This window comes from Onthophagus taurus, chromosome 6 (genome assembly GCF_036711975.1).
Source record: "Onthophagus taurus isolate NC chromosome 6, IU_Otau_3.0, whole genome shotgun sequence".
Classification (NCBI taxonomy): domain Eukaryota; kingdom Metazoa; phylum Arthropoda; class Insecta; order Coleoptera; family Scarabaeidae; genus Onthophagus; species Onthophagus taurus.
This window is the reverse complement of record NC_091971.1, coordinates 1,116,204-1,137,700: the sequence shown is the minus strand read 5'-3', so window position 1 is coordinate 1,137,700 and position 21,497 is coordinate 1,116,204. Positions and strand designations below refer to the sequence as shown.

Below are 21,497 nucleotides of genomic sequence, written 5' to 3'. Positions count from 1 at the left end.
CGATTTGGAGAGGGAATTGTAAATACATTCGTCCCTGATGCTATGAATATTATAATTCGCACTTTGCAACAATATTCGAACGTGCGCGTGCGAAATTAAGTAAACCAATAAACAATTGTGCGAATGTGCGTGTTTTGTGCGTTTCAACAAAGTGTCGTTATAAAAATATGTAGTGTACGTTTTTTTTAGAACAAGTCTGAACAGGAACGTGAAATAATGAAAATCGACATCAGCTGAGCGAACGTCAAAGTAGAGAAAATTTTGTTTGTTATTATTATTATTATTATGATCGAAAACCTAGGAAAATCACGTATTTAAGCAGTATGTCAACGTTTTTTTACAACGTACACTTTCACTGTTTGCTGCTTTGCTTTATATTTTGATTAAAAAAAAATCGAAGAAAAAGATTTGCAAATAACGTGGTTCTCATTTGAAAATGAAATTTTCTTTGTTTATTCCAAGATTAATTTTCACTCGCATGAAAATATGACGTTTTAAAATAATATTTTTAGATTGTGATGTGACTTTAACATGATTATTAATTAACTAGAAAACAAATTTTTTTTTCATTAAATTATAAATAAGTAGAAATAAAAAAATTCCCTATGAAAATGAAAACAATGACCTTAATATTAATCATGTACTAAAAAAAAAGGTAAGCACCATTTCAACACGTTTTAATTATCCCCGTTTTTTCTGTTTTTAGGTATTGAACAATAATAAACAAAAGTACAATTAAATAATTTCTGTTTGGAATATACAAAAAAATAGGTAAAAATGATGTTGTTTGTGTTTCACGTTGATCGAGGAACTATGATGACCTTTAACATGCAAGCTGCCTTATATTCGTAAGAACTTTACAACAATCAATTTGATTTTACTTGATAAAAAGGATTTTTGTTTGTTTTAGTGTTGGTGAACTTAAAGAAAAAATCCATCAACTTTGTAAGATACCACCAGAAAAACAGGTTCTCCTCGTTAGCGGAGGCAGAGGCCTCTACTCCGAGAACAAAGTGTGTTCATATTCGGGAGGAACGGATTCCAATCCCATCTTTTTATTTTATAAGTATGGGATTAATGATGAACTTCAATTAACTGAAGATACAATGTACAATTCAGAATCAGGTTAGTTTCTAAAACTTTATTTAATTTGTAGTTAACCCCTGTGAAATTAGAAATATGTAGTTTTTATGAAACAGTAAATTTTTAAGGTTGATATGTAATTTCCAAAAATAATCCTCAACCATTTACTGGAAAAAAAATTTCCACAAACGATTTCTTGAAATAGTTCATTTCTTGTTTATCTCACATAAATTTTAAAGTGATGTGTTGTCCTGCACACCATAAATTTTGTTTTGAACACAAAGCGGATAAATATTTTGTTATCATACTATCAAAGTGTTTTTTTCTATTAATGCCAAGAATGAAAGGAATTAAGTAATTAGTGCAGTCTATAGTAGTGTGTGGAATAAGTATGATAATAAGATTAAGAAGCAGATTAGATTATGGGGTAACATTAGAAGAAATTGGGAACACAAGAAGGACTTTAAAGGAAATTTGAGAGAGGGGGGATAACAAAGGGAAAAAGTTCTAAGTGATTTAAGTTCCAAAAATAAGGAAATTGTCATCAAAGTTTTAAAGAGAACATTAATTGTGGCAATTTTGTGTTCAATTGAATGTTCCTTTTCGTTTTTTTGTTATACCGGTTTTATGGCCTTTCAATGTTTGCTGACCTGAGGAGTAATGGATGGATGCAGCTGAGTGAGATGCCAGAATATTGTGAATAAGATATCAAGTTTATAGATGATAACAAATATGTATATAATACCTTTAAACTAAAACTAACACTAGACCTAGAAACTTTCGGGTTAAGCCCTTCGTCATTTGAAAAAATGTTTGACATTTTGGATGCCATGTTGCAAACTTCTTCAGAAACAAGTTTCGAAGTGACGGAATCGGTTAAAATTTGATAATAAATACATGAAAAGATAATTAATAACTAATTAGTGTCTAATTGTCAACTAAGTTGTTTTTGTCAAATCCGGTTTCGTTGAGTTCACTAGCATTTTCCATGTGCGGTTGAGTTCCCATTCATGTTATTCCCATGTCGATGAATCTCTATCGCCTCTCTCGTCAATCTTTGGAAGTAATGTCCGTTTCTTGCTAGCACTTTGGTTTTGCCAAACTCTATGGTATGTCCTCCTTTGTAGCAATGCTCTGCGACTGCAGTTTGTTGGATTTTTCTCAGTCGGACATCTCTCTCGTGTTCCTTGATGCGGCAATCGATGTTACGTCCAGTTTGGCCAACATAATGTTTCCCGCAACTGCACGATAGTTTGTCTTTAGCTATGGGAAGAGCGTTTTGTATTTTGCTGACCGTACCGTATCGTACACGATATCATTCATCTTTAGACACCTCGCAATTCCCTCCGTCACACCTGAAACATAAGGAAGGCAGATAAAACCGACTGCTGTAGTACTTACCGAGTCATCTTTCTGTTTTCATGATTTGGTGGTTCGTTGGATATCCTTCATCGTATAGCCATTCTTTTGCAGTACCTCTTCCAGGAATCTTTCTTCTTTTCTCAGGTTCTCTTTATCGCATATCCTCTCTGCTCGCTGGAATAAGGCTTGAAACACGGACCTCTTCTGTTGTGGGTGATGCTGGGATGAAGCCTGCACGTATCTATTCGTATGCGACTTCTTTCGATATACTCCCAGTTCCATACCTCCATCTGTCTTCCTAGTGACCAACACATCCAGGAATGGCAACTGTTTTGTAGTTTCTATTTCCATGGTAAATTTTATCATGGGGTGCAGTGAATTGAGATGGTCTAAAAATTCCGGGAGTTACTCTTTTCCATGTTGCCAGATCACGAAAATGTCATCGACATAACGGAGCTATAGCTTCGGTTTTCCACGGATTCTTCTTTAATGCTTCCTCTTCAAACATCTCCATGTAAAAATTGGCGATCACAGATGACAGAGGTGATCCCATGGCTGCCCCTTCGCATTGCTCGTAGAAGTCTCCCTTCCAGCTAAAATATGTCGACGATAGGCAGTCCTGGGACATACCTTGGATGAGTTTCTGGCGAAGATGTCTCGATGTCGAAGATTTCTGACAAAATGTGTGGAATTTCTGACATATGACTCTGTTTTACCTGTTAAAGGAGACAGAATCTTGGCAAGGTGTTTTGCTAGCTGATAGGTGGAAGAATTTATGGCACTAACAATAGGGCGTAGTGGGACCTCTGGTTTATGGATTTTGGGTAATCCATATATCCTTGGTGGTACTGGAGCTTGTACGGATAAGCTTTTCTGTTGTTCTACTGGGATTCCTGTGGATTTTACCAGTTCTTTCATCTTACTTACTATGTTGTCGGTTGGGGCCTTATCTTCTTCTAGGTGACTGGGTTCAAATGGCTCGTGATCTTGTCGTCGTATTCCTTTCTGTCCATGATAATATCTGTTTTTTTTTTCCTTATCGTTTGTAGTGCTCTTCTTTCCTTCACTGTTATGTTTGATGGTTTGAAGACGATGTTTGAACGTTTGGAGAAGAATCCCGATACTTTCTAGTTCTAGGTCTAGTGTTAGTTCTAATTTTAGTTCAATAAAAATATGGTACATATTGATATTATGTTAACTAGCGCTACCTACTACTGTCACTAGAACTAACAGATTAATAATAATAATTAAGTTTATTGCTACAAACTCAGCATTACATTCCACAAACAATTAAATTTTAACAATACTACAATTACATATATCACATTACAATACAATACATTTTATTTCCTATCCCACCCCTCCCCATCTCCTCCCCGCATCTCCCTACGCTGCCTTGTCGCCACCACCTCCCTCATCCATTCTCTTCCCTCTGCCCTCTCCCCCAGCACCTGCTTCCAGCCGATCACCTCCTCTCTTAGCTCATCACACTCCCTCAGTAGGTGCTCCAACGACTCCCACTCCCCCCCCACATAGCCTACAACCCCTCTCATCATCTCTCATCCAATACCTATTCGCTCTTTCCTCATTGCCGCATCTGAATCTTGCCACCATCCTCTTCCCCTCCTCATCCCCCTCCACCGACAGGTACTCGTACTTAGGGTTGTACCTGCTCTCCCTTACCTGCCCCCTTCTTTCTTGCCTCTGTACATCTCTATCCCTGCTCTCCAGCTCTTTCCACATCTCAATCCCTTCCCTCCTTCTATCATCTACCGCTTTCACTGAGTACCCCACCCTTCTGAAATATTCCTCCCTCCCTCGTTGCCCGTAACCCCCTTTCCCTGCCTTAATCTCTTTCCAGCACTCCCCCAAAATTTTACATTGAGACCTCCCTTCAACCCTCTCCTCAAAACGTACCGCCCTTTTACCCGCCTCCACTCTTAACTTATCAACCTTCACCTCTTCTCTGACTATGTACTCCGGCGTCTCTTTTGCCAACCCCAAAACCCATCTCCAATACCTAGCCTGTACGCCTTCCAACAGCCCTTGCTCTTTCCACCCCCAAAGCTCCGCCCCGTACATCATAACACTTCTAATCAAGCACTCGAATATCATCTTCCTTTTTCCTATATCCCTTCCAAATAATCTCTCTCCCCACCCCCAGACCTGCCCCATCACCTTATTCGCCTTCTTGGCCATTGCCCTCACATGCGCGCCTTCTTTGTTGTCCTCTCTAAATCTGTACCCCAAATATGTGTACTCCCTCACCTCCTCTATCTCCTTCCCTTCCCACCTCCAATCTTCGCTTTTCCTTCTACCCCCTTTACAGAACTTCATAACCTTTGTCTTTCCTACATTCACCTTACACTAGAACCTACATTAGACCTTCAACCAGAAATATTCAGACATGTTGCATTTTATTTGGGATTATTTAAGTAGGTTCGCCCTGGTTTCTATGGAACTATATTTTTGTATATTGCATTTAAAGTGAAATTTACTGTAGACTGGGAGAGACTGCGACATATAGTAGGAGAAGAGGCATAGTTTAAATGTTTGGAAGAATGCAGGAAGGAAATCCTGACAGCATTGGCAATATATGTATGAACAGATGAACTACAAAGTACTCAACAGGAGTATTTCAGGACACAATTTTAAACAGATCTCGTTATTAAACGAACTTTGATATGTTACTTTCAACATATTTAAAAAATAATATTGCCGTATTGTTATCTCACATTAACAAAAACATTCTCACATAAATGAGAAACCTTTGTATATCAAGATGAGTAATCACCACTTATGTATCAAATTAATAACTATTAATAACATCAAAAATATAAATTTTTTCACAACGTTTGTTGCAATCTTTTGTTAAAGATGATTTAAAAGACATGAATCTTAAGAATGTAAACGACGAACATATTTTTAGGACTTAAGATTACTATTATATTAATCACTTCGTTATTTATTTGTGAGTCAACCTGTTTTTTACAATTACCTTAATGATTAAATGTTTATTTTTATTCAATGAACACTTTTTCTTATCAATTAAACTTTTTTTAATTGAACAAATTATCTTTCACGATTTTAATTTGTGATTTTACGAAATTTATCCTAGTTTCTTTATAACTTTCAACTCTTGATTAAAGAATGTTATTTTTTAAATATTTTATATTATATCGTATTATTCCCCTTGTCTTGTAAAGTGATAAAAATAAATTAAGAAAAACAAAAACTGATACGATTAGATTAAATAGTATGTTTTTAAACTATAGATATAACTTCCACGTTCCGACCTTCGACAATAAATAATTTGTTTTGAAAACTCCTTTTATTTGTAAATATGAAAGTGAATCAAAAACAAGTGTTTTCTTTACGATTTCATTAATTTTCGTATTATTATTATTATTATAGAAATTTTATCAAAAGTACATGATGCTGTCAGAGATCCAGAAATGACACACGCAGTTGTTGCTCGAAGGGCCACATTGGCCGAACAATTATATGATATAGCCGAAGAGTACCTGACTCAATGTAAAAAATTGGTACACGATCAACATCTTCAACAACAAGGTTGGATGGCGGTCGTTGCTAATTTGGAGGATACCACGATGGAATTTAAACAACGCGCCGAATCTTACGAGGAGACTTTTAATCATTATTATAGCAGTTATGGAGAATATATTCATTTAGTTCAAGGGTAACATTTAAAAATTATAAACAAAAAAGTTTTGCAAAACAATTTTTTTAGTTTTAATGAAGATCTCAAATTACTTAGCAAAATTCCGTTATTACCAGCACTTTTAACTGAAAAAGATGTAGCCGATCGAGATGATGAAGATATTAGCAATGATGAGGAAGAAATTCAAGCTGATGCGATGAAACCTACATCGCTTTTAGAGTACATAACAAGTTCTGAAAGTAATCAACAAATGGAACAATTGTTTGATATGTGCACAACGGGTTTGCAACAGGTAAACATTTAATTTTTATTTTTATCACTGCTAAAATTAGATTTACTCAAAAAAAAAACGATTGGGTCAATGGCATTTTTGTTATTGTCCCCTTATGTTTGTGCCAAGACTATATTTAAAACGAGTTATTTGTTTATTTGCTGTATGCGATAACTTTGAAAATAATATTGACTTGAAGTTGAGACGTGATTTTTGTTGAATTAAAAATAAAATTAAATCATTTTTTTAGTTTGACGAAAAGGTTCATAATCGAATGAGAGTTGATATAGCAGAAGTTTTAAGTTTAGCTGATGATCCCGAAATGAAGGAAGTAAAAGGATTAGGTGAAAGATTATATGGTTTAGATAAATTAATAAGAGATGGGGAGAGTTGTGTTTTAGAGCAAAAGCAACAAACTAAATCTTTCACTTCGGTATGTATAGTAGAAACCACGAGGGCTGGCAGTAAGTCATCGCTTAAAAATGGTATGAATCAAAATATGGACGTACGTTTAAATGGTATATTATTATATGGGCATATAATGAGGTTTATGTCACGAGCGTAGCGAGTGACATAATTAACCTGAGTGAATAATAGCTCATTATATGCGAGTAGAATATTATATTTTGTACATGACTATTGAAATTGATTCCATAAATTTATTTAACCCTTTGTGTCCCAAGAAGTCAAAAATTTTGAAATTTTGTGAAAAAAATATTGATATAAAACTTACATTTTCGTATATCCTAAAAGTGTTAAAAAAGATGCTACATTAAAAATTCCTGGAAGCCGTATTTATTGAAATTAAAGAATGAGACTTATTCTAAATTAAAGCTCAAAGCTTTCTCTTTAAAATGATGTATAATAATTGTTGGGTTGGATTGGAAAAATATTGAGAAAAAAAATGTTGAAATTAAACTTACATTTTGATATAACCTAAAAATGTCAAAAAAGATGCTAATTTAAAAATTCCTGGAAGTCGTATTTATTGAAATTAAGGAATGAGACTTACTCTAAATTAAAGCTCAAAGCTTTCTCTTTAAAATGATGTATAATAATTGTTGGGTTGGATTGGAAAAATATTAAGAAAAGAAATGTTGAAATAAAACTTACATTTTCGTATAACCTAAAAGTCTCAAAAAATATGCTAATTTAAAAATTCCTGGAAGTCGTATTTATTGCAATTAAGTAATGAGACTTGTTCTAAATTAAAGCTCAAAGCTTTCTCTTTAAAATGATATATAATAATTGTTGGGTTGGATTGGAAAAATATTGAGAAAAAAAATGTTGAAACAAAACTTACATTTTCGTATAACCTAAAAGTGTCAAAAAAAATGATAAATTAAAAATTCCTGGAAGTCGTATTTATTGCAATTAAGTAATGAGACTTGTTCTAAATTAAAGCTCAAAGCTTTCTCTTTAAAATGATATATAATAATTGTTGGGTTGGATTGGAAAAATATTGAGAAAAAAAATGTTGAAACAAAACTTACATTTTTGTACAACCTAAAAGTGTCAAAAAAAATGATAAATTAAAAATTCCTGGAAGCCGTATTTATTGAAATTAAGGAATGAGACTTATTCTAAATTAAAGCTCAAAGCTTTCTCTTTAAAATGATGTATAATAATTGTTGGGATGTATTGGAAAAATATTGAGAAAAAAAAAGTTGAAACAAAACTTACATTTTCGTATAAACTAAAAGTGTCAAAAAAGATGCTAATTTAAAAATTCCTGGAAGCCGTATTTATTCAAATTAAGGAATGAGAGTTGTTCTAAATTAAAGTTCAAAGCTCTCTCTTTAAAATGATGTATAATACTTGTTGGGTTGGATTGGAAAAATATTGAGAAAAAAAATGTTGAAACAAAACTTACATTTTTGTACAACCTAAGTGTCAAAAAAAAATGATAAATTAAAAATTCCTGGAAGCCGTATTTATTGAAATTAAGGAATGAGACTTACTCTAAATTAAAATTCAAAGCTTTCTCTTTAAAATGATGTATAATAATTGTTGGGTTGGATTGGAAAAATATTGAGAAAAAAAATGTTGAAATTAAACTTACATTTTGATATAACCTAAAAATGTCAAAAAAGATGCTAATTTAAAAATTCCTGGAAGTCGTATTTATTGAAATTAAGGAATGAGACTTGTTCTAAATTAAAGCTCAAAGCTCTCTCTTTAAAATGATGTATAATACTTGTTGGGTTGGATTGGAAAAATATTGAGAAAAAAAATGTTGAAACAAAACTTACATTTTCGTATAAACTAAAAGTGTCAAAAAAGATGCTAATTTAAAAATTCCTGGAAGTCGTATTTATTGAAATTAAGGAATGAGACTTGTTCTACATTAAAGCTCAAAGCTTTCTCTTTAAAATGATGTATAATAATTGTTGGGTTGGATTGGAAAAATATTGAGAAAAAAAATGTTGAAACAAAACTTACATTTTCGTATAAACTAAAAGTGTCAAAAAATGCTAATTTAAAAATTCCTGGAAGTCGTATTTATTGAAATTAAGGAATGAGACTTGTTCTAAATTAAAGCTCAAAGCTTTCTCTTTAAAATGATGTATAATAATTGTTGGGTTGGATTGGAAAAATATTGAGAAAAAAAATGTTGAAACAAAACTTACATTTTTGTACAACCTAAAAGTGTAAAAAAAAATGATAAATTAAAAATTCCTGGAAGCCGTATTTATTGAAATTAAGGAATGAGAGTTGTTCTAAATTAAAGTTCAAAGCTCTCTCTTTAAAATGATGTATAATACTTGTTGGGTTGGATTGGAAAAATATTGAGAAAAAAAAAGTTGAAATTAAACTTACATTTTTATATAACCTAAAAATGTCAAAAAAGATGCTAATTTAAAAATTCCTGGAAGCCGTATTTATTGAAATTAAGGAATGAGACTTACTCTAAATTAAAGCTCAAAGCTTTCTCTTTAAAATGATGTATAATAATTGTTGGGTTGGATTGGAAAAATATTGAGAAAAAAAATGTTGAAACAAAACTTACATTTTCGTATAAACTAAAAGTGTCAAAAAAGATGCTAATTTAAAAATTCCTGGAAGTCGTATTTATTGAAATTAAGGAATGAGAGTTGTTCTAAATTAAAGTTCAAAGCTCTCTCTTTAAAATGATGTATAATACTTGTTGGGTTGGATTGGAAAAATATTGAGAAAAAAAAGGTTGCAATAAAACTTATATTTTCGTATAAACTTAGTAGAAAGTACCGATAGTTCTAAATGCGCCGAATAGATGACTACAGTTTAAAATGAGTGTTTAAAACTACCGGTACTTTAAAGTACCGCCGGGATACAAAGGGTTAAAAAATTAATGAATGGAATCAATTTCAATAGTCATGGACAAAGTATAGTATTCTACTCGCATATAATGAGCTATTTCCCTCATTATATGCTCATATAATAATATACTATTACAGGTCGCAAGGGTTTAAGTAAGATTTATTTAAACAGTGTTTCAACGCTTACAAGACTTTTCGATTTGAGTGGCTATTTGAATTGACGACATTACTTTCTAGCGGTTTGTGAATTTTAATTTACTACGTATGGCATTTGTAAGAGCGAAAAACGATGAGTCACTGCCACCTCTCGTGGTCTCCACTATATCAAAATCATCAAATTTTTTAATTCAAATTTTTTTTTTAACAGAATAATTTAACAATAGCTAAAACTGGTGAAAAATCAATTATCCCCGATTTATGTTCATCACATACGTTACAACTTCAAGCAATGGGTACAACCCATCAAAAATTATGTGATATTACGCGAAGGGTGATTAAAGCAAAAGAAGAATTAATTAAAAATTTATTTATGAGACTCAAATGGGTGATGTACGTTGAAAATAAAATCTTAGAAACGAGTCAAAAATTATTTGTTTGCCACGAAAATTTAAAACGTTTATGTCGGCAATTAGATATGTTACATCAAATACATAACGCCCCAACTTTATACTTAAACGGAATTTCAGAAGTTGTACGTAGAAAAGCGTTCTCTAAAGCATTTTTACTGTGGGCTTCTGATTTGGCGTGCCGAATGATGACCATTCATAACGACGAAAAAGCGCGAAGAAAAGATTTTGCTGCTGCAGCTGAAGGGCATTTTTTGGCAACTTTATTCCCAGATTCTAATGATACTATTCCTGCTTTCGCGGTAGAACCACCTTCTGTATTTGATTCTAATTTACCAGCTGTATCTGAAGAAGATGTGCAAGCTTTCAAAGATAGTCTTCCTGAAGCTTTAAGAAACGAATTTAAACTGTATGATTTATCAACAGTCATGGAATTTTTTATTATTAAAGAAGGTAAAAATGATTTCGTTCAAACCGGAAGTCAAACTATGGATGTTGTCGAACAAACCGATTTTACCGGGAACGTTGAAGGTGTTCCGAAAAATCTTGATGTCGCTGTAATACCGTTATTAAAAGACTTAGATAGGTACGTTAAAAAGTAATGTAAAAATCTTTTTGTTGATTCATTTTTTTAGAGGCTGTGAATCTGAAACCGATACCGAAGAGTTTGAAAAAGTTTGTCAAAGCCCTTTGGAATTACAATTTGATCGCGAAGTTCAATCTGTCCCAAGAACCCAGGATATTGGAACATTAACCGAGGTTGGTGAACGAAGTCAAGCGCCACCTAAAAAACCCCCTCGAACAATTCAAAAGCACCCTTTAATCATCCAACAAGTTGTTTCCTTTGACCATTCCTCTTCCAGTGTTCATAACTTTCAAAAAGCACTAAGTTATAGCGGTAGTAACACCACAACCGATAGTTTTACTAACCTAAAAAATCCGTCTTTAGAATCGATCGATGAATTATCTAGTTTAAAAAATTTTTCATCAAACATTGAAAGTTGCTATAATTCTCATCATCATCTTCAGCATAATTTACATTCATCAAATGGGGGTCTTCTTCGTTCGAAATCCTTGAGTCCTCACACTCCTTTAAGTCCAAAAGAAGTCGCGCATCTTGGAGATCATATGTTATTAAGTTCTCCTATTCAATGCCACCAACAGACCATCGAATTTGCTACTGACGAATTTTATATCGATGAGAGCCTTCCGTCGAGTTTGAGTTTGGAGATGGGGCACAACGTCGTCGCCATGCTCCAGGTAAAAAAATATTAAACATAACAAATTCCATTAAAAGATAAATATTTAAATAAATAAATAATTAAATAATATACAAAACGCTTGACGTTGTGCACCATTCTCTTTTTGAATGTTCTTATTTATTTTTAGTTTATTGTTAAACCTGGAATGTTTCTTCTTCAATGGTAGCTTTTTAATTTCAGTTAAATTTTTTTTTAATTAGTTGCTCTCCAAGGATTTTTTTTTAGAAGATAGATTAAGGTAGAAAATAAAGGTATGTTGGTGGCTTGATGTACAAAGAAATCCTTTTCCATATTCCTTATTTGCGCTTGGTTTTAGTTTAAGTCTTAATGCATGGCGTAGAAAATACTTAAAAAATATGTACAGTAAAACCTTGATATAAAGAACCTCGTTATAGCCCAAAAACGCACGCCAGAAGCTGTATGTTTCTAGTTTTACACTAACACTGTCACTAGAATTAACACTATACCAGGAACTAGAAACATTCGGGTTTAACCCAAATGAATAATTCTAGTTCCAGGTATAGTGTTAGTTCTAGTGACAGTGTTAGTGTAAAAATAGAATTAACATTAGACCTAGATTAGAAACATTCGGGTTTAGCCACACGTCTCTTCTAATTCAAAACTAGAATTAACACTAGACTAAGAACTAGGAACATTCAAGGCTAATATTTTTTATTCTCTTCTTTTTTTTTTGAGATAAATGCATCATGTTTGGACACATTTTAAAGGTTTTTTAATAAAGAATACAGCATGAAAGAACACCATGAAGTTATCCATTTGTCTATTATATGATAACTAACTTCAGGTGTAAAATGTCAACCTCAATTTTAACATATTTGTAATCTTCATTAAAAATCCTTAAAAGTAAGTACAAACACGACATATTAATCTTCAATATAACTGAAGTTATGGTCAACTTCCGGTTAGAAATGTCAACCTTAGTTTTGACATATTTGTAATCGTCGTGAAAAATCCTTTAAAATGAGCCCAAATCTTTGAATATATATAATATGGATTGAGCTAACTGAATATATCTACTAACAAAAATGTTGCTCAAGGTGAATAGACGCAGATGGAAAGCGATAATGTGAAAGTGTAACAAAGATAGATATATTATATGTCAGTACGCTTCTATATCTATCTCACTTCTATCAGTACACCCATTATATGGCAGTACGCTTCTATGTCTGTCTCGGTTCGATCACCTTGCGCAAGCTATCTCTCTCGTTGGCTCAATCCATATTATATATAATCAAAGGCCCAAATATAATACGTTTAATTCCAATATTATTTTGAGATATAAGCGACTTCCGGTTTGAAATGTCAATGTCAGTTTGATATATTCTTAATTTTTATAAAATGTCTTAAAATATGAGAAATTTAGGTTGGTATTAATATTTAAAAATTAAATTGCTAACTTCGGATTTAATGTTGTTATTCTCTTTATTGTTTTTTGAGATAATTGCATCATGTTTGGACACATTTTAAAGCTTTTTTAATAAAAAATATATCATGGAAGAACACCATGAAAAGCTGTCCATTTGTCTATTATATGATAACTAACTTCAGGTGTAAAATGTCAACCTCAATTTTGACATATTTGTAATCTTCATTAAAAATCCTTTAAAGTGAGTACAAACACGACATATTAATCTTCAATATTACTTCCGGTTAGAAATGTCAACCTTAATTTTGACATATTTGTAATCGTCGTGAAAATTTCTTTAAAATGACCCCAAAGATACGTTTAATTCCAAAATTACTCGAGATATAAGCGATTTCCGGTTTGAAATGTCAATGTCATTTTGATATGTTCTTAATTTTTATAAAATATCTTAAAATTTGTCACAAAAACAAAAATATAATAAAAAAAAATCAGAAATTAAGGTGGAAAATAATTAAAAATTAAATTGCTATCTTCGTTGTTGCTAACTTCGGGTTGGGTTGGGTTGGGTTGTTTTTTATTCTAACTTTTTTGTTGTTTGAGATAAGTGCGTCATGTTTGGACTCATTTTAAAGGTTATTTTATAAAGATTACGTATATAATAATAAAATTAAAGTTGACATTAATACCTGAAAGTTTTTTTTTAGCCGTGCTTCGAACAAAAAAGATGATAAAAAAAATCAGAAATTTAGGTTGGTATTAATATTTAAAAATTAAATTGCTATCTTCATTGTTGCTAACTTCTGGTTTAATGTTGTTATTCTCTTTATTGTTTTTTGAGATAATTGCATCAGTTTGGACACATTTTAAAGGTTTTTTAATAAAAAATACATCATGAAAGAACACCATGAGGCTGTCCATTTGTCTATTATATGATAGGTGTAAAATGTCAACCTCAATTTTGACATATTTGTAATCTTCATTAAAAATCCTTTAAAATGAGTACAAACACGACATATTAATCTTCAATATTACTGAAGTTATGGTCAACTTCCGGTTAGAAATGTCAACCTTAATTTTGATATATTTGTAATCGTCGTGAAAATTTCTTTAAAATGAGACCAAAGATACGTTTAATTCGAGATATAAGCGATTTCCGGTTTGAAATGTCAATGTCATTTTGATATGTTCTTAATTTTTATAAAATATTTTAAAATTTGTCACAAAAACAAAAATATAATAAAAAAAAATTAGAAATTAAGGTGGAAAATAATTAAAAATTAAATTGCTATCTTCTTTGTTGCTAACTTCGGGTTGGGTTGTTTTTTATTCTAACTTTTTTGTTGTTTGAGATAAGTGCGTCATGTTTGGACTCATTTTAAAGGTTATTTTATAAAGATTACGAATATAATAATAAAATTAAAGTTGACATTAATACCTGAAAGTTTTTTTTTAGCCGTGCTTCGAACAAAAAATATGATAAAAAAAATCAGAAATTTAGGTTGGTATTAATATTTAAAAATTAAATTGCTATCTTCATTGTTGCTAACTTCTGGTTTAATGTTGTTATTCTCTGTATTGTTTTTTGAGATAATTGCATCAGTTTGGACACATTTTAAAGGTTTTTTAATAAAAAATACATCATGAAAGAACACCATGAGGCTGTCCATTTGTCTATTATATGATAAGTTTCTTCAGGTGTAAAATGTCAACCTCAATTTTGACATATTTGTAATCTTTATTAAAAATCTTTTAAAGTGAGTACAAACACGACATATTAATCTTCAATATTACTAAAGTTATGGTCAACTTCCAGTTAGAAATGTCAACCTTAATTTTGATATATTTGTAATCGTCGTGAAAATTTCTTTAAAATGAGCCCAAAGATACGTTTAATTCGAGATATAAGCGATTTCCGGTTTGAAATGTCAATGTCATTTTGATATGTTCTTAATTTTTATAAAATATTTTAAAATTTGTCACAAAAACAAAAATATAATAAAAAAAAATCAGAAATTAAGGTGGAAAATAATTAAAAATTAAATTGCTATCTTCATTGTTGCTAACTTCGGGTTGGGTTGGGTTGGGTTGTTTTTTATTCTAACTTTTTTGTTGTTTGAGATAAGTGCGTCATGTTTGGACTCATTTTAAAGGTTATTTTATAAAGATTACGAATATAATAATAAAATTAAAGTTGACATTAATACCTGAAAGTTTTTTTTTAGCCGTGCTTCGAACAAAAAAGATGATAAAAAAAATCAGAAATTTAGGTTGGTATTAATATTTAAAAATTAAATTGCTATCTTCATTGTTGCTAACTTCTGGTTTAATGTTGTTATTCTCTTTATTGTTTTTTGAGATAATTGCATCAGTTTGGACACATTTTAAAGGTTTTTTAATAAAAAATACATCATGAAAGAACACCATGAGGCTGTCCATTTGTCTATTATATGATAGGTGTAAAATGTCAACCTCAATTTTGACATATTTGTAATCTTCATTAAAAATCCTTTAAAATGAGTACAAACACGACATATTAATCTTCAATATTACTGAAGTTATGGTCAACTTCCGGTTAGAAATGTCAACCTTAATTTTGATATATTTGTAATCGTCGTGAAAATTTCTTTAAAATGAGACCAAAGATACGTTTAATTCGAGATATAAGCGATTTCCGGTTTGAAATGTCAATGTCATTTTGATATGTTCTTAATTTTTATAAAATATTTTAAAATTTGTCACAAAAACAAAAATATAATAAAAAAAAATTAGAAATTAAGGTGGAAAATAATTAAAAATTAAATTGCTATCTTCTTTGTTGCTAACTTCGGGTTGGGTTGTTTTTTATTCTAACTTTTTTGTTGTTTGAGATAAGTGCGTCATGTTTGGACTCATTTTAAAGGTTATTTTATAAAGATTACGAATATAATAATAAAATTAAAGTTGACATTAATACCTGAAAGTTTTTTTTTAGCCGTGCTTCGAACAAAAAATATGATAAAAAAAATCAGAAATTTAGGTTGGTATTAATATTTAAAAATTAAATTGCTATCTTCATTGTTGCTAACTTCTGGTTTAATGTTGTTATTCTCTGTATTGTTTTTTGAGATAATTGCATCAGTTTGGACACATTTTAAAGGTTTTTTAATAAAAAATACATCATGAAAGAACACCATGAGGCTGTCCATTTGTCTATTATATGATAAGTTTCTTCAGGTGTAAAATGTCAACCTCAATTTTGACATATTTGTAATCTTTATTAAAAATCTTTTAAAGTGAGTACAAACACGACATATTAATCTTCAATATTACTAAAGTTATGGTCAACTTCCAGTTAGAAATGTCAACCTTAATTTTGATATATTTGTAATCGTCGTGAAAATTTCTTTAAAATGAGCCCAAAGATACGTTTAATTCGAGATATAAGCGATTTCCGGTTTGAAATGTCAATGTCATTTTGATATGTTCTTAATTTTTATAAAATATTTTAAAATTTGTCACAAAAACAAAAATATAATAAAAAAAAATCAGAAATTAAGGTGGAAAATAATTAAAAATTAAATTGCTATCTTCATTGTTGCTAACTTCGGGTTGGGTTGGGTTGGGTTGTTTTTTATTCTAACTTTTTTGTTGTTTGAGATAAGTGCGTCATGTTTGGACTCATTTTAAAGGTTATTTTATAAAGATTACGAATATAATAATAAAATTAAAGTTGACATTAATACCTGAAAGTTTTTTTCTTAGCCGTGCGTCGAAACACTTTCAAAAAACATCAAAATTATTTCTAGTACGTCTTGAGAGACACTGACACTGACGTCACGAACGGACCTTTGAGCTGTGCACTTCTTCCCCTGATGTAGTCCTCTTAAATTCTATCGTTCTTGGTATAAGTATAAAGCCACGTAGATTGAACGCAATGATGTGGATAGCTGTCCAACTTTTGGGTATAACGGACACTCCCTTTCCCGTATTAATCTTGTTATACCAAGTTTTTACTGTACTTAAAATAATATTAATTAAATTTTTTTAATTTGAAGAATCTACAAAAAAAAATCAATTCGTTTCTAAATCTGATTAAAATACTTTTCATGTAGTTTTATAATTACTTTAAAAAAGAATACATTTTTAATTATCTTTTTAATCAATAGGATAATCTTCAATCATCAAGAATAGAATACGATAGAGTAAAAGGTTCATTAACACAACTTTCTTCGTTTACCCAACAAGCTTTAGTAAATTTAAGACGTGAATTGAGCGATTTAAAAGAATATTTTATAACGGAACAAGAAGTTCTGGCGAAACATTGCGGAGATTTAACCGAATCTTGGGAACAAGTTTCTTCGGGGAACGAAGTTAAAGATAAACAAATGGCAATATTAATATCAGAAAATGATGAGTTATTAAAAAATTTTAAAAGAGAACTAGACTCGAAGAACGAAGAATTAAAACAATTACGGATAGAAAACGAGGTGCTCGATCGTAAAAATAAAGATTTTTTTATGGATAATTGTTACTTAAAATCGGAGGTCGATAATCTTAAAACTCAAAGTAGCGTAAAAATTGAAAATTTAACACGTACTTTAGCCGATAAAGACGTTGAAAAAGAACGATCATTACAATTATTAAGGGAGGAGAATAAAGCGGAAATTGAGACTTTAAGATCTCGTTTTAAATTGATGACTGAATCAACTTCAAGTGATACGAATTTGGAACGAGTTTGGAATGCCGAAATGGAATCGAGGATGGAACAACAAATTCGTTTGGCCGTTTTAAATGAGCGAGGAAAATGGGAAAAGATTATCGCAAATCTTAACGCAACCAATGAAAATTTAATTCGCGAAAAGCAAACGTTATTAAACGACCAAGAAGAAAAGGATAATCTTATAAAACATTTAAAAGAGGAAATCGAACAATTTCATAGAAATCAAAAAGAAACGGAAGTTATGGAGTTTAAAGATGATTTAAGTGCTTCTGTAATGACCGGAATTTCTGAAGCTAGTAAATCTGAACCGATGGATGTCTCTAAAGTAAAAGACACTTTAACGATGAGTCAAAAATCATTGATAGCAACCAAAAAATTAAATGTAACCAAGTGCAATATTGGTGATTTAGTTTTAGTTTTATGGGATTCAAAACATGATAATTATAAAATATTGCAAGAAAGTAGCACTATGTATTTTCTTCATTCAGATAGTTTAGTTCCTTTAGGTTTAAAGCGAGGAGAAAAGGGTAAATTATATACGTGGGGGCAAGTTACACATAAAGATTATTGTCATGCAAGAAAAGTAATTTAAAGAAAAAATTATTTTTTTTTTATTATTAAATGATTATTTTTTAGGCCCAAAATAGATATAATGTCCAAGTAGGTACGAAATTTTATCGTGTTAAAGTAAATCCAGTTATTATAATGGAAACTATAGAAAAAATGGAAGAATTAAGAGAATCACCGATTTTAGACACTAACACTTTATTAACAGTACCGGAAAGAAATCTTAATCCGGATGGAGCAACGACGTCTTCAACGAGATCATCAAGTACGATGACTTGTTCGTTTTCAATACATTCACCGGAGCCGTTACAAATGGATACATCAACTAGTAGCAGTAGCAACCGGTAGGTTTCAATAAAATGTTAAACCGCTTCTTTAAATTTTTCAATAGAGGCGTTTATTGAATTTTTTGTACCATGCAATTATATTTAAAAAGATAATAATGGCAAAAGCGCGAGTTGCTTTAGTCAAATAGATACTTTAAATAATTTTTTTTTGTCAAGATAAAAAATTAAAAGAAGAAGAAAAACTTATATCTATAGTATTATTAAATGTTTCTTTATTGTGATAATTAAAATATATCTTTTTCTTTATTATATTATATAGTTTGATTACTATTTTCTTTTTTTTGAGTTTATTTTGATTTTTATTTAGTTGGATTGAATTTACTAAAAATATAAGCCAAATTCAATCCACCAATCAAACTATTCATAAATAATGATTGTACAGAGCGTCTTATTTTTAATAACTCTTCATTGATTTTTAAGGCCTAATATTGTGATTAAAAAGAAAAATTAATGTGCCATAAATAATTTTGTGGAAAACAAAAATTAGAATAATTTAATTAAAAATAAACGATTTTTGGAGGGATATAAAAAGTGAGATATCTGTACTAAAAGTGTTTATTTTTTTGAAGTAAATAAAACTGGTTTTGATTGAATTTTAAATCTATTTGCTAAAATCAATTAAAATAAAAATTTTACGTTTTCATTAAAAAAAATAAACACAAAGTTTTTTTTTGTTAACTCAATTAGTACTTTAGTTACCTATTTGTATTGAATATAGTTAAAAAAATATCTACGTAGAACGAATATATTTGACTGAATCCCGCCTGAAATAAATAAATTGTTTTGATTTGAATATCGAATAAATGTTTATCAAAAATTGTTTCAGCACGCACACATTTACTTATTGTCTGTCCGATCCGTGGCTTGGTGGAAGCGCTTGGTAGAAAATTCGTGATGTGTTTGGTTAAGATGTCCAATAGAAGGTAGATAGGTTCTAATTTAATTAGCTGTTCTCATATTATTCTTTCAAATTATATTTTAATAAATAAAAAAATTAATAAATTGAACAAAAAAATACATAACTTTGTAGATTTATAAGAAAATATTAAAAAAAAATTAATGTGGGAAACGAATCAGTCAAATATATCGTTCGGACGTTGATGTAGTTTCATTTCCTTTGTGATTTTACCTAGAAAATAATTTAGTGAAATTACTTTTGAAGTCGAAAATCGTTTTATCTTTTTTTCCTTTCATTTATTCCTTTTCTTTGTAAAGTCAAGAATCGATGATTAAAAAAGGGGTAATGTCAAACATTTTATTAAAGATAAATATCATTTCTTTTTAAGGTGTTTAAAAAAGTTTACAAAACGGAAATATCATGTAAAAAATTATTTTTAGTATTATTTTAGTCAAACAAAATTAAATACTAAATAAGTATCTACAACCTAATTAAGTGGTCTAAACACTTTTTTGTAATTCGCGACGGTAATGAAAGCTCTAACAGTACTCAAACGGGTGCTGTAATGAGACTCCTTACAGCATCGGATAATGAGATTTTAGTAACATTTTATGGAACTAGTTCAAGTTGGTGACATTGGGTCGTTAATTTTTCTAGTTGTCAATGTGACAATTTTTGTCTATGGATGTTTAAACACGTTCTTAGCATCGAATACAAGGTCCACAATGATGAGGACATTGAACACAGCAATTTCTCTTATTTGGGAGGTGTTCATGAAACATTTTTTTTCAGGTAAATACATTTTATGTTTTGACAGTTTCTAATTGTCAATTAAAATTTCTATTTTCAAGTGTTACGGTGTTACCAACTGCTATATTTCCCTACATTGTCAAAATTTATTTTATTTTTGTTAAAAAGAAAGGATAAAAACGCGAATTACAAAAAATAGCATAAAAAACACGTTTCATAAGACTTAAAGCACTCATTCATTAAAAAACTCGTGGCTTCGCCACTCGTTTTTCAACTTGAATTCGTGCATTTCAAGCGTATCTTACGAAACTTGTTTTTTAATATACTATTATCTCAGTTATAGTCCAATTTAAGTAAATGGAAGTTTAGCCCAACCCTGATATACATAAATTGCTGGGAATTTATCATATCTCTTAAAGCTTGCGGCTTAATATTGTCCTATTTGTCCAACCGTAACCAGTATTTCTAATTTAATTCACAGTTTTCTGACCTCGGTAGTATTAAATATGGCGTGCCACAGGGTTCCTATTTTATTTCTCATTTATATCAATGACCTACCTAATGTAGTAGGTGAAGATGCTTGTATGCTGATAATACTACATTTACTAGTGGAAGCTCTGTTTTGAATGCGGCTACAGCGGTACAAAGTAGTGATGGAACGGATAGATATTTAGCCGATTATCCGGCCTTTATGGTTATAATTTCTGGTGCATTTTTGAAGTGATACCCTATATTGCCACATTATTGCCATATTGGAATAAAAATAATAGTTATTTATATTACAAGTGGGCTAGAAACATAATTACTGTACGACGAATTACTGTAGCCCACGTGTGATATACAGCATTTTATCTACGACTGCTAAAAATTACTAAAAAATCAATTTCTTTAAAAAAGTCTATTTGACATTTCTAAAAATATTTTGAAATGGTTGTTGACAATTTTGAATTGTCAGTTTCAACAACATGTTTACTCATCTGGAATAAATGTTTCGAAATGTAAAAACATAACAATTAATGTTTATAATAAATAGTATTGTTTCTCTGTAAGTAGATAGCACTTTTTCTTTTGTATTGTTGCTCGTTTCAATAAATTAAGTCTGTTCTGATTAGACTAAAAATGCGTTACGTAATGAAACCAGTGCGGTAATGAACTTCATTACGTAACTCAAATCACCTCAAATGAGTGCGGTAATGATGACTTATTCAAGCAGTCGTAGATAAAATTAATTACATTATTTGGATCCAAGATACAAAATGTACTTTTTTTTCATGCTGATTTATCTAACGAAGCAACTCTAAAAAGAGGATACTTTAATTAATAA

At 30.6% G+C, this 21,497-nt stretch overlaps 1 protein-coding gene across 4 annotated transcripts; it reads left to right on the top strand.

The window, feature by feature from the left end:
- The first annotated feature begins 6 nt into the window (after positions 1 to 6).
- On the top strand, positions 7 to 19,624 carry LOC111423756 (autophagy-related 17). Of its 4 annotated transcripts, XM_023057082.2 has the most exons (12): positions 34 to 136; positions 190 to 321; positions 707 to 848; positions 911 to 1,125; positions 5,860 to 6,145; positions 6,197 to 6,419; positions 6,649 to 6,831; positions 10,065 to 10,849; positions 10,899 to 11,022; positions 17,058 to 18,194; positions 18,248 to 18,522; positions 19,352 to 19,624. In XM_023057082.2, the coding sequence occupies exons 3-12, from the start codon at positions 778 to 780 to the stop codon at positions 19,407 to 19,409; spliced, it is 3,357 nt and encodes a 1,118-aa protein (XP_022912850.2). In that variant the 5' UTR covers positions 34 to 136; positions 190 to 321; positions 707 to 777; the 3' UTR covers positions 19,410 to 19,624. The 4 variants fall into 4 exon arrangements, with proteins under 4 accessions (XP_071053241.1, XP_022912849.2, XP_022912850.2 ...); XM_071197140.1 differs by having other exon boundaries at positions 7 to 321; XM_023057081.2 differs by having other exon boundaries at positions 33 to 249.
- The last annotated feature ends 1,873 nt before the right edge of the window (positions 19,625 to 21,497 follow it).

Coding starts and splice junctions, on each gene's coding strand:
- LOC111423756 (XM_071197140.1), top strand. CDS start 778: ATGATGTTGTTTGTGTTTCACGTTGATCGAGGAACTATGATGACCTTT. Junction 6,420..6,648: donor GCACAACGGGTTTGCAACAG/GTAAACATTTAA, acceptor TCATTTTTTTAG/TTTGACGAAAAGGTTCATAA. Junction 18,195..18,247: donor ATTATTGTCATGCAAGAAAA/GTAATTTAAAGA, acceptor ATTATTTTTTAG/GCCCAAAATAGATATAATGT.